The sequence below is a fragment of the Thermobia domestica genome, chromosome 4, assembly GCF_964235325.1.
Source record: "Thermobia domestica chromosome 4, izTheDome1.hap1.1, whole genome shotgun sequence".
Classification (NCBI taxonomy): domain Eukaryota; kingdom Metazoa; phylum Arthropoda; class Insecta; order Zygentoma; family Lepismatidae; genus Thermobia; species Thermobia domestica.
This window is the reverse complement of record NC_137457.1, coordinates 247,474,795-247,493,040: the sequence shown is the minus strand read 5'-3', so window position 1 is coordinate 247,493,040 and position 18,246 is coordinate 247,474,795. Positions and strand designations below refer to the sequence as shown.

Below are 18,246 nucleotides of genomic sequence, written 5' to 3'. Positions count from 1 at the left end.
TAAACGATCTTTCACTTTTTAACATTTTTATACATGAATATAATCAATTTCATGATTGCTGAGGAATTGTTACTTGATTACTGATATTTTTTTTAGAACGGAAAATTTTCCACCTCACATCACCTTGTACTGTGCTCCAGTGTTTGCAGAAAAGTTAAAAAAAAATTGAAGATTTCCTCGCACCACTGTTCGTAGCACTACCCCTATCAGATCTAAAATGGCGTCCTTTCAAGTGTTATTTAAGTTTGGGAAATAAGTACACGTAATAGTTAGACGTAGCTAAATGTGCGGAATAAGAATGATAATCTAGACATTGAAATCCTAGATTATGCAATGTCAGTTGTGTTCGCAGGGGCTTGATGGACAGGTTTATTCTCCTGAAGGAACAGAATTCCCTTCTTTTCATTTTTCGCGGCTTTGAACTTCGAATTTTTCTTTCAGTTTTGTAAGTAATGTAGAGATTTTGGATTAAATATCTGACCGTTGCGGAGGTAGTCTATGAGTACGACTCCATACTTATCCCAGAAGAATGTTGCAAACAGTTTCTCAACCTACTTCTGTGTCTTGAACTTCTTGGGGCGAGGGAGAAATGAGTGCTACTACTCCATTGACTGTTGTTTCGTTTCAGGATCATAGTGGTACAACCATATTTCATCTATGGTTACTATTCGTGAGCGAAATTGATCAGCATTGCAATCAAATTGAAAGAAGACTTTTCTTAATGCCTCCACTGTTTCATTCTCCTGACAGATTTTTTGAGAACCCATTATGCCGAGAACTTGCGCATACCCAAGCCATTCTGAATTATGCTACCGACGAGTTCCAAGGAAATGCCCAGAACTGAGAAAGCGAGGTGCAGCCAAACCTCAGACTATAATAAGTATATCGTGAATTTACTATACACTTTAAAAACTATATAAATAATAGCTTAAATTATTTTTGTCATTCAAAAACTGAGGAGGCCTAGACCCTCTGGGCCCGAGCTATATCCACCACTGCTGAAATGCTGCAGTTTTCAAGAATAATGTTACAAATTGCATCCATGATTTCGGGAAGAGTCATTGCTTTCAATCATCCTGGATGTAAAGCATAATTTGTTGAGAAATCGCCACGTTTATACTAAGCCACTTACTTCTTCACCACTGTATATAACGGAGGAGAGTCCCGTAGTGTTTCACTGATTTCCTAATTAATTTACTTCGGTGACTTTTCGTGGTGGAACAAAAATGTTACAACAGTTAGGATCTGAATGTTCGTGAAATTATCTGTTTGGGCACACATAATCACTTCAGAGGCCTGAGAAACAATAAGAATTTCATTATTAATATGAAAATTTGTATTTGTACCTACAGAGATATGTTTGTATAAACTACGGTTTTATTTTTGTACCTACACTCCTTCTGGATTGGATTACGACATTTCCAGCAGCTCCTCGTAAATTCTCTCTCTCTCTCTCTCTCTTTATATATATATATATATATATATAGAGAGAGAGAGAGAGAGAGAGAGAGAGAGAAAGAAAGAAAGAAAGAGAGACGTAGCATATAGTACTAGACGAATGTGTTACTTGTAGCATACGCGAAAGTAATTCAATTTATGTCTAGGCTTCAAAAGTTTAATTGAAAAATATTTCATGTGCAGACGTTACTTAATTGTTAGTTACAAATTTTACTTGAAATAACTTTAATTTATAATCATATAGGTCTAATATAAAAATAGCAACGAAATACTCAATGTAATGTAAAATAAGTCAAAAGCAATAAATATGTCATTTTTGGTATGGCAAATAGCCGCCCTCCCCCCGAAAATGTACTGCCCCTCCTTTGCCCACTAAGAACATAAAGCTGGCGTCGTCACTGATTACGTCACAAAAAAATATTTGTGGAAATAACAATACAAAAAGTGTTAAGGCTTGCTAACAGTCGTGTGACCCACGTCAGTTCCTTTTTATTGGAAAAGTCTATAAAATTTAACAACGTAGCTATAAGTTACAGGTTGGAACTGATTTTAAAACCCTATGTACAGGAAAAGTAGGTTTTCGAAAATTTATTTTTAGAAACCACATTACTTCATTTATTTCTTTTTCCTTTCTCAGTACAATTTTAGTGCTAAATGTATATTTGTAATAAACATTAACCATGCTTTTAAAGCAACACGAAGCGGTCAATTTCCGCTCTACGTAAATATGGGAATTTAAAGTAATGAATGTATTCGTGTATATGGATAAACTACTTGTGATTTACTGGATTTCTGATACGATTGTTCAGGATGCAACATAAAATATACCATATTAATTTAAAATAAATAATTTCTACTTGGAACCAGGGATAAAAGTGGATATGAAAAGGTAGGGGGACGCATGACGTCAGCCGTCCCCCGTGCCTATCTTTGCCCATTGTAATTTTCTTAGAAAGTGCGGGAACGTTATAGATATTACCTGGAAGTGAGAGGACGGTGTCCCTTGCGTTTCCCCTCACTTTTACCCCTGCCTGGAACTATAAAGAGTAAGAATCCACACGAGATGCTTGTTCCTTACATTTGCTATATCTTTCTATCTCTTCTATCCTTTCGCAGGAGCAAAGCCCTCCGATTTCAATCACTACTGTTGGTAATCATTTTTCATGTATTATTATTTTGTGTTAACATAGTGTGGTCATGTATGGGACACAAAAATATAGTACGATAACCCTTTCAACGCGACGACAGTTATGGCTTCGTTGAGAACAATTCCTTTCTTTCTCCTTGTACGCGCCAAAACTGACCTATCACAAATCACAACAACTGCAAATCATTCAACGAAACTTACACAATCACTGCACGCTATTTCGAAGCACAAAATTAATAGGGACACTTCTGCATCATTTTTAATCAACCCGCACAATTGTGTTTCCTTGTGTTGAAAGGGTTACAACAAGTGGACGTAACAACTTGTAATTGTCAGAAAAGACCTGAAACAATCATTTTTCTCCTTGTGTATGTGTATTAGTGTGGGCCGATTTTTTTTTTTTTCAGATATTCAGGATTGAGTAGTTATCAAAAGTTGTGCATTGGTACGAAATGAAGCCATGTCAAATATCTTGATTTTAAAACAATATTTAACCGGGCCCCCGTGGCCCTAAAGTGTCTAATTTTTTGTTCAAATAAAATGATTTTAGGTAATAAGAACATTTTGCCAGACAATACTATTAATACATAAAACATGAAACGCATGGCTTCAATATACGCAAATAACTATTAAGAGCTTAACTAACTTTCATAGCTACCATATTAACACACGAAAAACCTTCGTGTTGAGCACAGCTCAGAACTCTCAAACTTTAATAGAATATCACTTTTTCTCATCATCTGGATGCAAAATGCACAACACTGGCTTTCCGAAGGCGGCGCTTACATTGCTGAATTCAAATAAACTAGAAATGATATGGCTGCGAGCCACTCTTCCTGTATTGTCTTGCCTTCCAATTAAGGATATGATTTTGAATTATAACTCAAAATGCAAAACGATCATTAACCCCATTAAGAAACGAGATACCCCCCATTAAGAGCCAAATTAAAGAAGTTTAAGAACGGTGCTCAGAAGTTATTTGATATTTTCTCTTGCAAATGCTGCTATAGATTAACCTGTAAGTATGATAAATCAAATTAAATACCGCTTTTGGAGCGGGAGCTCATATTAGATCAGAGAAATCAGAGACAAATGACGATTGACAATGTAGATAAAGCAGAACCCCATAGGCTCAAAAGAAAGCACGACACACAGATCGATTATGATGCTGCGGTACCAATTACAAGAGGGTTACAATCGTTAGCCTCAATCCCGCACTTGGAACATACATTAAGCGTTTCCACCCCGAATTCAGACGATGAAGATTTCGGATGGAGCTATCGTTTAGAGAATAAAATCTAAAGTAAACCTAAATAAACAATAGTGAGCCCTAAACAAATGAGTACCGCAAAAGATTTAACAGGTGTCTTGAATAGGTCGGCTGCTAAAATTGTATCCGCTGTTTTAGAAGATATGAATTTACTGAACAAAACTAACTAAGACAAGGTAATAGATAAAAACAAAATCCTTAGGAAACTAGCAAAAACCGAAAGAGGAAAAGAAAAAAAGAAACCGTCTACAGTGTAAAGCTACTAATTTTAAGGGTCTCTATTTTGATGGCCTAAAATACCAAACTATAGTCCTATTTGGCAATTGTTGTAGGCAAAACACTGAGGAATATGCGGATTATATCGATTTGATCGATTGGTCAGAAGTAATAGTAACGAAATCTTCAATTTCGGCTAACGTATCAACAGAAGAACTAACCGAAATGATTGTGGAAAAGAGGAGGTTCTACAATTTGTCACGTTCCCCTTCCACACACAGGCTTTGGAGAGGTGTATAAAGGTAGTAACAGAATCTTCTTCAGAAGTATGCGGTAGTGTTGGACGAGACGGTTATATTCGCGCCAAACTGGAAGCACGAAAGTATCTACCAAGCTTCGGACATAAATCTCAATATTTTGTTCCAAGATTCAACTAAGGAGCTTTAACTAAGAGGAGGGTGGGTGGGAGGAACTCGCTGTGTAGCCACCTCCACGTGGCGAGTTCTGGGCTGGTTTGGTGTTTGTTGGTCAATTTTTCAACCTTACCTTACGTATTTGTGTCCGTAATATTATATCCACTAAACACCAATCAAATGAAGAGTTGCACTTCAGATCAGAACATTTAAAATCCTGGGGTCAAGTTAAAGTATTAGGAATCTTAACCACTTTTCTATACATACTTAAAATAATGGTATATATTTTTAAAAAAAATAAAATAACACTTTTCGAACCCGCAGGGCCTGGCAAACATAGTATTATACAACTTTTGCACGGTACTCAAACTTAATTTTCTGAAAACAAATATTTTAATAATATTTTCACTACTCACAACCATATTTTTTCAGCATTAACGTTCTTTCGGGCTCTCGGAGCCCGGTTAAATATCATTTTATCCGGCTTTGTTTTGGCGAGGAAACATGACATTATAAATTTTGCAGGATACTCAAACTTAACTTTCTATATATATATATATATATATATATATATATATATATATATATATATATATATATATATATATATATATATATATATTTCAATAATATTTTCACTATTCACAACTATCTTTTTTTAAAAAAAAAAGTTCTTTAGGGCCCCCGGGGCCCAGTTAAATAACTTTTATTCTGGCTCTGTTTCTGTAAAGAAACGTAACATTATGCAATTTTTGCGAGGTACTGAAACTTAAATTTCTGAAAATATATTTTAATAATATTTTCATTGCTCGCTACATTTTTTTTTTCAAAATTAACGTTCTTTGGGGCCCCCGCAGCCCGGTTAAATATTTTTTATCCGGCTCTATTTTGGTGAAGAAACCTAACATAATATTATACAACTTTTGCATGGTACTCAAACTTAACTTTCTAAAAAAAAAAAAAAAAAAAAAAAAAAAAAATCAATAATATTTTCACTACTCGCAACTATTTTTACAAAATTAACGTACTTTGGGGCACCCGGGGCCCGGTTAAATATCTTTTAGTCCGGCTCTGTTTTGGTGAGGAAATATAATATAACATTTTACAACTTTTGCACAATACTCAATCTTAATTTTCTAAAATAAAAAAATTGACCGTTTTCGGCCCACCCTAATGCGTATGTTATTTTATGCACTGAGTCGGGCAGAAACGAAGCTGAAGTTCAGCTTTCGACTCAATAGAGACGTATACATCACAATAAAGATCTTCACGTTATCTTGTAACTACTTGTGTCCTCAAAGGTCAGCCAGAGTTCTGTTGAGTATCGGGTAATACAGGTTTGTCTTACAATGTTAAATGGAGCAAAAACTTTTTGGGGGAGGGGAGAGGTTACACACATACTTAACGCGGGTCACAAGTATAGAAAACATGTGGAACCTCATTCATTGAAAAGTAGTTCAACAGTAACAGGATTGACCTAAAAATGTTAAAGTATTGAAGAACGATATCGCAAATATGGTGCATATTTATCGATCACCAATTTTTACTTCAAGTGTTCGCCAAAATGTACAGTATATTAGAATTGACCTGGGCCTTCAAGCTAAGACAAACAATTTTTAAAATTTTTAATATTTACTTTTGTTAAGTGTTTCTATTTATCTTTTTGCTATAATACACTGCGGTGTTTTTTAACACTCTGTATATTTCTAATTGTATTTTGTAAGTGATACAAGCAGTGGCGGATCTAGCAGGTAAAAAAAATGGGAGGACCAGCAGGACCTCAGATTATAATAGGTATGTCATGAGTTTACTATAAACTTTCAAAAATATATAAATAACAGTTTAAATTATATTAGCCACTTAAAAAACTGGGGACCTAGGCTCTCAGGCCGCGAGGTATATCCGCCACTGGATACAAGAATTACCTCTTTCCATATTAAGTTTTATTTTTCTTAACTTCACTTTTGGGACCTTGTTTTAGATAACACAACTGATACAGAAAATATGAAATCTTTTAATTTAACGTCCCACGATTATGTCCTTTAAGCTAAGGGAGACGGATGATTAAGGCAAGTGAATAATGGAGGAAGATTCGGTGGATTTAAAATGTAAGAGGAAACAGAAGAATGCTGAGCAAACCCACGGACACGATGTTCTCTACCAGAGACTCACTTGGTCGCAATTGAACCAGGAACGCCATTCATTAGAGCAGCGTTTCCCAACCGGTGTTCCGTGAATGGGCCGCTGGTGTGCCGCGAGGAATCGAAACAAAACTATTAATTTTATAGCAATCAAATTGCAAAACGTTGGGAAAAATGTATATTTGTATTCGACATTACTATGAACCTCTACTATGAATCTACAATTTTAAGTTTCATACCGGGTCACTGTTCTGCATTTCTAATGTTGAAAAGAGTATTTGTTATCATTGTTATGACCATTATTGCTTCTTTATTGTTGCAGACTATTTCGTAACTTGAAAATTTAAAATATCATTCAATCCTTTCGACAAATTACTTACATTTGTGTTTTAAAAGTAAAAGAGATTTGTTTGTTCGTTCGTTATATTGTGATCTTCCTTCTTAGTAAAAGGTCGCATACAGTTTTTGAAAAGACAGCGTATTTTTAAAAACCTGAGTCCAATATTTCATTGCAATTGTTTTCTATTCTAAAATTAGAATAAAAAATAAGCATAATGATTTAGCACGAGGAAAACAAGTGATAGAGCTTTGTTCTATGCGAGGAGGAGATCAATAATCACAGAAAAAATACCACTGTGTTTTATATTTACAAATAATAATATCTATAAGTGTGCCGCGAGAATCCAAGTAACACCTGTAGTGTGCCGCAAGTTGAAAAATGTTGGGAAACGCTGCACTAGAGGAAAGCGCTCTGCCACTGAGCGACCATGCCCCCATATACAGAAAATAAATTCATTTTCTCAGATGAAAAAATACTCTTTATGTGTCACGTTTTCTTCGCAGGTATTGATTTAAATTAGGAATGTCACATTTCAAGCCTTTACTTTGCTTTCTGTGAGTAACCATGGAAAGAATTAGACCACAATGAATCAACAAATACTTAGTAGTAGCCACGGAGAAGGAAACGTAGTAGTTACAAAGGATCAATAGTCATATCTGTGCAGACAGAACAATTCAATATGGAACATCTATTGTCTCTTGGAATGCTAAAATTTGTTCTATTCATAGGTAAGTCATGACAATTATCCCAAACACATTAGGATAATAAATTCATGTTGGAATATTAAAGTGTCTAAAATAATGTTGAATAATACAACACACGCCAGTAACAAAGAATAAGTAAAGTAAAAAATGTTGATCTAATGATTTAAGTGAGGAAAAAAGAAACAGCCTGTAGTATAAAAAGACTAAAATACATAAGAAGTAAGTTGATCATGTTCCACAGCTTTAGATAATTAGAACTATAAAATTTATTCAAATAGCCAGAATACTATTATTTTTACTTTCATTATTTTATGTATCAGATACAACCTTGTGACTTAGTTATATCATTTTCATACTAAATTTGAATGGTATTGCTTTCAGATATAAATGCAACTGCTTAAAAACCAACATGAGGCTGATGTTTGTTCGTTGTCTTTTGTGATGTGTATAGTATGTGTTTCTATTTTATTCTCTTTCCTTACATTGCAAATTACGTATTAGATACATTTAAATAAACCAAATTTCATGGAATAACGTTGTTGATAACAACAACAAAATTTCTCAGAATTACTGGTTCCTCTTTATATAATTTTTGTATCCCTGAGTTCCTAAGCCAAGTAGCAATGGTCCAAGGGTACATAGGGCCACCATATCTAAATTTGGGTATGGATTCGTTGGTCCATTCCCTTGAATTCTAAGGGGGAGCTCATAGAAGAATTTCTTAAATTTTACAAATTGCCGGAACTAATAATTAGGTAGGGTATTATAGAACCCTAGTATGTACTTCTCAGAATGGACGGTCCAATGCATTTCCTTCGATGGGTAAAAATTGCAAAATGTTCAAATTTCGGAAATTTTAAACCTAATTTATCCTGTATAATCAAGATTTATGGTACCAAGGTCACACAGATATGTGTATAGATCAATTTTATTTTGAGAACAGTGGTATCTTGGTGCACCTCTCCCAAATTGACAGGAGTACATTGTCCCAATCCTTAAACTTGGAATTGTAAAAAAAGAAAAAAGTAATTATTCCATAGGGCTAATGAATAAAGCTCTCTAAATTTGAATGATTCATCTTGTCATCTTTGTTGAGTAAACAACTCCCATTTTTTTTATTTGGAATGGATTATGATTCACCCTTAATTTGAATTTGAAACTTTATTACAGTTTAACTTAGAATGTCTTCGTTTTATTTGTTACTTTTTAGAATATCAGATTACATAGCCAATGGAAACCGTATCTTGTGTTGTAGCTGGAACGTAACTATTTTATAGTCTAGTATTAATGATATGTGGGAATGAACTAATGTTGGTACTGACTTCCGCGTAGAGATCTCCCTTAAGGTTATAAGCAATACTTCACCTACGTTGTTGTAATATCGTGGTTGGGGTCGAGTTTAACGTCCTTTTCAGAAGCGAGGCTATATGAGACATAAAACTATAGCTTAACTAACGTGAGATTTGAACCAAGTGAGCTCTCACTGGGAATCGAACCAGGGTCATCTCTGCCGAAAGAGGGAACGCTAACCATATAGCCACGAGATAGCTTTGATGTAGAGTCTTCTAAATGCTCTTCTTTTCAGTGAATACAATGTTGTCAGACGTAATTTGAGATGAATTATATATATATATATATATATATATATATATATATATATATATATATATATATATATATATTTAGATAGCTGTCTACAGTTTAAATTCATCTACTAAAGCACTGAAATTACTGCTACCAACACTGCATTTAAATAAGCTCCTTTTATACTAGCACTTGCTTTCCCCTCCCATTTTTTAAAAGTTATCTTAAATCTAAAAACATACACACTACACCAAATCACGAGTAAGGACAATGTTACAAAGTTTGGTCGCACATGATAAATACTCACTGATACAGAAACTATTTCGTTAAATTAGCAAAATTACAAATACATTTTTAAATTTTAGTTAGAAATTTAATTTTCAATATGTGGAAATATTTCTTTGCCTCATGAGAGAAATATTAAGGCAGTAGCGGATCCAGGGAGGAGGAGCCATCGGGGCGATTGTCCCCCCAGAAGAGGAAACTTTCTTATCTTATTTATATATATATATCATCCCAGAGTTTGAAGCTCTTAAAAGTAGCTCTAAGTAGCAATATGACAACCCACTTCCCTCTTCCCCCCAGAAGTCGGTTCTGATCCGCCCCTGCATGAAAAGGAATAATTTTCATGGTAAAAATATTCTGTTTTTAATTGCACGAAATACTGTACATGAAATACTTCTAGAAAACATTTATACATTTCACCATGCTGAAAATTGATGTTATAATCTGCATAAACATTCAGGAAACATAATTTAATCCATAAGACATCGTTGTACATATAGCGGATAAGAAAGTAAACATCATACTTTTCTTTTCCGTTTTATTTTCTTTTCTTTTTCTCTCTTTTTAGAGTATGAGTGTAGATTAACACTATTTTATCTGGCTGAATCTCCATAGCAACATAAAAATTGTTCAAAATATGGCCTTTCCTTAGACAATGATTTTAACTTTGTAGGTTTCTACTTTTTTCTATATATACTTTCTTCTTCATAAAATATTAGAAAATGCATTAAATATTGATCAGTACTCATTTATATAGAGCACGGATGAGTCTGTACTGCACAATTTATTTAGAAGAAAATGTAACAGGTAAAACATAAAAAATAAATGAAGAGTATAGTCTCGTACTAAAGCTACTTTTCAAAATAGCTTCCAAGCCACTCAACACATTTCTCCAATCGTGACATAAGTTTCAAAATTATCCTGCTCATAGGAGTCCGTCTTTGGTCAGTGTTACCTTTGGTAGATAATAAATTTGATTTTGCCACCAGAATTGAAACGTTTGCCGGCCAAGCATTTCTTTATCAGACCAAAAGATGACAATCGGAAGGTACCAGATCAGGACTCCAGCACCTCCCGACTAAACTTCACAAATTTCTCGCTAACACAGCAGCATAATGGGGTGTGCATTGTCATTAAGAAGTTTTACAAAATCAGCTAATTCTTATTGATTTTGTGGTGCTGATCACGAATTTCAAAGTTATTTTCGAATATTAGCTCTACTTTTCGTTTTACAGGCATGTCTAATAATAACGCTTTAAAAATAAATATATTCGCTTCCTTAGGGGTAAAACGTTACACTGATCCGGCAACACTGAAGAAACTATATGAACGCTTGGTTTCATTATGTTCCTTATCTCAGAAGTGTTCTGCTATTGTTAGAAAAGACAGGTTTAGTGCAGTTATCAGCGTTTTGGGTGTGACGTTTGTGTAGTGCAGGACATAAAAATACAACTACAAGTTCGCAAAAATACTAGTATTTCGAATGTATATTTTTAAATAGTTGTCGGAACTATTTCAAGTGACATTTTGAGGATCTCAATAAACAAAAATGCCGCGAAATTGTGTAAACAGTGCGGATAGCTTCTGCTACGTGTGTGGGGAAGTGACATTTTCCTCACAAAAGCAGACTATAACACCACTAATAAGAAAAGCCTATCAATATTACTTTGGTTGTAAAATTGGAGACCAAGATAAATCTTGGGCACCCCACATTGTGTGTAACACTTGTGCCAGTAATCTAAGAAATTGGATTAGTGGAAAGGGGCGCTCAATGCCTTTTGCAGTGCCCATGATTTGGAGGGAGCCAAGCGAGCACATCAGAGACTGTTATTTTTGTATGGTTCCTTCCGTGAAGAAGGGAATTTCCACGAAGAAGAAGCGGGCCTTGATCTATCCTAACATTCCTTCTGCAATGCTCCCTGTTCCACATGGAGAAGGACTACCTGTTCCTGACCCACCTAAAGAATACGATCTTTTTTCTGATGATGATCAAGAAGTCGAAGCTCCTGAATCAAGTACTTCGAAGAACCCTACGTTTGTTGTAGAAGAACCTCCATGTGAACCACATAGACTTACTCAAGAGGAACTAAGTGATCTAATCAGAGACTTGGACCTCTCGAAAAGCAAAGCCGAAATTTTAGCGTGACGCTTAAAGCAATGGAATTTATTGCAGGAAAAAGTAAATATTTCAGTGTATCGGAATAGGGAGAAGATATTCACTTCATTTTTTACTATGGAAGACACACTTGTGGCATGTACAGATGTAAATGGTCTCATGAGGGCACTTAAAATTAATTACGAACCTACGGAGTGGAGGCTCTTTATAGATTCGTCCAAGGTGAGTTTAAAGGCAGTGCTTTTACATATTGGAAATGAACTCCTTCAATTCCTGTAGGTTACGCAGTTCATATGAAGGAATCTTATGAAAACTTGAAACGTTTACTTCAAGCCATTAAATATTACGATTTTAAGTGGCTCATTTGTGGTGATCTTAAAGTAATAGCACTGTTGCTAGGTATGCAGTTAGGGTATACAAAGTATTGTTGCTTTATATCTGAATGGGACAGTAGAGATCGTGGATCTCATTACCGCAAAAGTGATTGGAGTACCAGGGAAACTCTTCTGCCGGGAGTGAAAAAATGTGCAGCATGAACCACTGGTAGATCGTAACCGAATTTTGATTTCCCCTCTACATATTAAATTAGGTCTTATGAAAAGTTTTGTTAAGAGCATGAACCAAGAGGATGAGGCCTATAAGTACCTAAGAGGACAATTCCCTCGATTAAGTTGTGCCAAAGTTAAAGAGGGTGTTTTCATAGGGCCACAGATTAGGCAACTATTCAAAGATCACATGTTCGACAAAATTCTCCAAGGTGAGGAGAAAGCTGCGTGGGAAAGCTTGAAGAGTGTTTGTTTACAGTTCTTGGGAAGACACCGAGCAACAAATTACAAACAACTGGTAGCAAAGTTGTTATTGTGCTACGAAAATTTTGGTTGCAATATGTCTCTGAAACTCCACTTTCTTCATTCACATCTAGACTTCTTTCCTGAAGATTGTGGAGCAGTAAGTGACGAACATGGTGAGCGTTTCCATCAAGATATTGCAGCCATGGAGAAGAGATATGAGGGAAAGTGGAGTTCTAACATATTGACCGACTACTGTTGGACTATTGCAAGGGATGCTCCAGATGTAACCTACAAAAGGCAAGCCAAGCGAAAACGCTCAAAATAAAATAAACATAATCTTGTACAACGGGTCACTTGAAACTTTTGTCTACATTGCAGTATAGTTCTTGCACAAAAAGGTATTTGTACATATTTTTCATGTTTTGATGTTAATACTGATTTTTATTACGGAATTGTTAATGTTTAACTTGACCACGGTTACTTTATTTTCTGTATTGCTGTGAAACTGGTATTTGCGCAATTTTGAAAAAGGAAGTACAAGGGTATAGAAAGCTATAGGTTAGGGCACTACTTAACTCCCCAGCTTATCACATCACAGTGAAATAGATAAAAAAAAGTGAAATGTAGGTTTTTACAAGGATTTTGCTTAAATGTTCTATAAATATTAATACATTTGTATATATACAGTTGCTGTTGAACAAGGTTTTTTTTCACAACCTGAGCTAAGAAAATTCTTCTATTATCATTTCCTTTCATATTATGCTTAAACGAATGTAAAAATCGCAATTTCAAAGAATTTACATACTTTCGATTAAAATTTGTTGAACAGTGTTATCGGAGTTTGAGCACAGGACGGACATTGCCGTTTCTCCCGCCACGAGTGAAGGATAGGTGGGGTGTAAAACATTGGAGCCATCAGGAGCTATGTAGTAGCAGAACACGTGTACTGAATGATAGCAACCAGAGACGTTTGGGCTTACTTCTTTCCAGTTTGTACGCTCGTATGGCAGAATTTGGGTGTGGCATAGACCAAATGGAGCCATGGATCGAAGCTGTGAATACATCATTTTCAAAGTTGAAGGCGTAATGCTTTGAAGCGAGTTTACATGGCCTCGTTTGGGTCCTTAGGGCCGCTTGAATTAGAAATTGACTGGTCATCACTATGTCCTTCTTGGTGATCATATACAGCCCATTACTAATGATTTGCGCTCTACCAACAGTTGAACTTTCTAGGATGACAATGCGGACTTTCCAGGATTCACCGAGCCGCAATGGTGCATGACTGGTTTGAGGAACATTCTGCCCACTTTAAATAAATGATTCGGCCACCTAGATTCCCGGACATGAACCTTATATAACAATTTTGGGATATCATAGAAGGGACCATTCAGGCTCAGAATCCTCCACTTGCAACAACCACCGAACTATCGACAATAGTCGAGGCTCCATGGCTGTATGTAACCACCGGACTACTAGCAACTTCTTGCTTCTTTTCGATATAAATTTGCTGCACTTCTCTATGTCGAGCAGGTCCTACACGTTAATAGGTAGATATTCCGTCACTTGTGGCACTTCAGTGTATATACAGCACTTAGAGGCGTGTTGAAGCATTTTATATGTACGAGTTTGATCTGATATAATCAAACGAATTTAACACTTATGCTTTTAATTTCAGCTTTTTCAAATAAAACAACCTGTCAAGAGAATTTTTTGGATGAATCCACCCTTATCAACAAAGATTTAGATGTTCCAACGCAACTAAGTGTAACAACCAGCCTTATGGTTCTGCCTCAAGAACTTGTCACATATAACACAGAACATATGGATGCATATACTGCAGAAGTTGTTAAAAGCGGAACTGAAGAAGCGGAAAGTACGGCCACACTTTCTGACAAAAATTATTTAAATTTGGATGGAATTACTTCTTCTGATGGAAATTATACCTTAAATAAAAATAATATTTCAGCTGATACAGAAGATAATATGACAGAAGAGCTGTTCAAACAATTATCTCCACATGAAAAGGTTGCTTACTTAGGAATTAAAACAGGTAAAGGCAGTAAACTAAGAGATAATATTTTAAACTACACTGTAAAAAATAAAACATCATTTAAGTACAGATGTTGAGGGGAGAATTAATGATATAGTGTTTATAAAGTGTGCTTTGCGTGTACAAAAGCGTTAATTCTAAAAAAAAAAAAAAAAAAAAAAAAAATCAGTATCTACGGTAGTATGGCATATTTAAAACACTTCTCGCTAAACAGTTCGAAAACAAAGTAATGACATTTTCCAAATATTCTACATCTGGGACATAGTTGGACAACACATTATCTAAAAGGGGTGAATATGTGTCATCTGGGAGTGTTTCAAGAGTGTTGGTAATGTGTAAAGTGTCCTATTGTGTCTAAAAGTAGTTTCTTTATTTCTTGCAGTGTAATATTAATAAATAACATTGATTTGAATTAAGTTTAAGGCAGGGGCAGGGGTGTAGCTATCCTAATAATTTGAGTGATACTATAAATATATAAATACTAATATAAAGTATTAGTAAAATGAATTAGTTACAATTTTTTGCCAAGGATAAGTTGATTGAAATAGTGAAAACAAACTATTAGCTTCTTTGCATTGTCGATCTAATTTTGGAGTGATTTTGATGTGACAAAACTGATGGTATGACACTGTCTTTATTAGTAAATAAAGCAATAAAAATAGTTTAGATAAATCTAATTTTAAGATAGAATATTAGACCAGGAAATCATAATTTACAAACACATTTTCACTATTAGAAACTCATCTTTAAGTTAGTCGACACTTAATCGTTTAACACAGTGACCACAAAGTATTGTCCCGTGAAACAAAAGTGTTATAACTCAGAAATGAAATTTGTGATATGATTGTGGATTGCACACAAAGAATATGTGATTCTTAGGCATATTTTTCTGAGGAAGTGGAATACGCCATGTAAATAAGAACACACGTAAGAAGTATAAGTATAGCATTTCATGTGAAAAAAAAAATGATTTTAAAAACTTTTTCTTTACCTGGAAATGTTTTCAAATACCAATTTCATTGTATGAGAATTTCTTCGGTGGTTTTTAGACATGGCACGAGAAAAATACTAAAATAAGACAATATGTACGGGTTGAGAGTTAAATCGTAATTCTGTTTATTAACGTATCCGTTAAGGTGGAAGTGGGCTTCGTCTGACATCCTTATGTTGTTAAGGAAATTGGCATCCTCGTTAATTTTAGCCAACAGCCATCCACTAAGCTCCCTACGCGACACTGGGTCCCGTGGATGTAATTTCTGTACAATCTGTAACGTATAGCGATGGATCTTTAATTTGTGCAGTATTCTTTGTATGCTTCGTCGCCTAATCTCTGGCGCAGATGCATGTTGCCAAACGAAACGGCGAGGGCTTCTCTTGATAGAAATTCGAAAGGCTGCATTGATTTCTGGGGTACATACCGTTCGAACACCACCCGGATGTTTCTTTTTGAAGGCTGAACGAGTTTCTTAAAAAGTACGCACCCACGTTGTATTTGCATGAGCAGATGGTACACATCCATGACATCCTAACTGATAATGTTATTGAAATGCACCTTGTGCAGCAGTCACTATGTCACCCTGCTTGTAAAACGTTCTCACAGCGATAGCACATACCGCACCATCCTAATACTGCATGAATATAAATGGCAATGCGTTATAAAACAATCACATATCGATTACGAAGAACTGGCAGCACTACAGTGTTGCTAAAAGTAACGTTCAACATTTCCCGTTTCCTGTGCCACCCTGTATTTCTATTTAGAGAAAATTCTAAACACCTTTGCAGATGGAAAAGCAGAAAAAAACAACTTTCTTAAAATAAAAAAGGTAATAATAATATAACTCATTTATTGCTTTTGATAGTCAAGCGATTTTTGGAAGTCCAAACAAAATAAATTTGTTTCCAATGGTACACTTAAATCTTGTTTTTTTTTCTGAACAAAAATAAATTAACATTTTTAATAAATCATATCACAGACACTAAAATAAATGGTATTGTGACTATGGTTTTCAGAAGTAATATACAATTTTTTTTTTTTTTTTTTTTTTTTTTTTTTTTTGTATTTGTAGACATGTACGGACATATCGCTTGACTGATGTGCAGTGCTAATCTAGAAACACGTTTGTGAAGTTAACAGCGATTTATATCGAAGAAGGCCAGCTACGACTTCTCCGCAGGGTTGTCCAAACTCAATTGGAGAAATCAATATCACTGAGAGAATACGTCTGTCCTACCTAGATTTCCGTGTTTGGACAACCCTGCGGAGAAGTCTTGGCTGGCCTTCTTTGATAAAAATCTTTGTTAACTTCACGAATTTCTTTATAAACAAGGAAGTTGGTATCACGCGTTAGTCAAGCTCTTAATACAAAGCAGAAAACAACTCTGCACAGGGCTGTAGAGTTCTTTTTTTAATTCCCACTAAAATGGTTCCACATCAGACCAAAGTAACTAATTAGAAAAAAATAGGGTAATTGAATAATATTAAATTATACCCGAAGCGACCTTAAGTTTCCAATGATTCTACAGTATATAACATGAGGTAAAGATATGTGTACGTTTGGTGTGACAACTGTAACTGAAATAACATATTTTTGAAGGTTCAATAATAACTATTAAGTGATTAAGGGAAATTCAGAAAAGAAGTTAGATGCATATTTGCAGTGAAAAACTATCCGTAAATGATGTTACATGATTGCCCTTTATATTAAACATTTTGGATCTGAATCAAGGATGACGGACTTCAAGGTGCCCGCTAATTGGTAGTATACAGCAATCACTTTTAATAGCAGGCTTAATACAGACTGAAATAGTGTGACGTCACATCCTTTTCATTCCTATGGTGATCGTCATTTTATTTTCTATAAAAGCATGAGCGAAGGCTGAGAAATAACGCAAAAATGGTTATGTTATGTACCTGATTGTAAACATTATAGCGATAGCGATTTTTTTTACATTTCCCATTAATGAAGCAGAAAAAGCAGATGGGAAAAACAATAAGGTAAGTAATATTTAGTTTCATAGAGAGAAAATTATAGGAATATATTGACAAGTATTGAAATGAAATAAGTGCAAGTTTACATTCCCTCGGAAATGTTCTCTTTCACATCGTACTTTTTTTTTTCATTTTGATATTTATAATATCTGTCAAAGTGCATCCACCTTATTCACTGTAAGTTTAAATTTTTCACTCAGTAGTATCGATATTACATACAGTTTTCCAAGCACGAAGAATTACCGTTTCAACTGTTGTTTCAAAATATGTGCAGAATCACTCATGACTAGTTGTTTCTTGTGGTGCCTTTTCCCACCAACTTCACTTCGTCCTCAAAGTATTTGAACAATTTTAAATAATTTCACAGCCATTGTTCGTATGCACATGAAACTACACAACACCTCATACTTCAACTCACGTTTGTGTAGAAAACAAAATGGCGATCGCTATGGTAACGGAGAGGAAATGACGTCACTACTATTTCAGTCTATTGGACTAAGGAAGAAGTTGGTGAAGTGCTATATACAGAGCATTGGACTGTATGGTTCAGAGACCTGGACATTACGAAAGTTAGAGAAGAAACATGTAGGGAGCTTCGAAATGTGGTGTTGGAGAAAGTTGGAGAAGATGAAATGGACAGAGAGAATAAGGAACGAAGATGCTTTGATAGAAGAGAAGAGAGAAGATAGGTTAGGAGAGAAGAGGACACTTCTATCCAGCATCCTTCGTAGGAAGACCA

General features: G+C 35.1%; 1 protein-coding gene across 2 annotated transcripts in view; it reads left to right on the top strand.

Moving 5' to 3' along the window:
• Positions 1 to 7,500: 7,500 nt before the first annotated feature.
• Positions 7,501 to 18,246, top strand: part of LOC145683957 (uncharacterized) — a 263,383-nt gene continuing 252,637 nt past the window's right edge. For both annotated transcript variants that reach the window (XM_081755673.1, XM_081755674.1), the window contains exons 1-2: positions 7,501 to 7,713; positions 14,141 to 14,515. In XM_081755673.1, the coding sequence (XP_081611799.1) occupies positions 7,665 to 7,713; positions 14,141 to 14,515 (424 nt within the window). In that variant the 5' untranslated portion in view covers positions 7,501 to 7,664. The remainder of the gene's footprint in view (positions 7,714 to 14,140; positions 14,516 to 18,246) is intronic.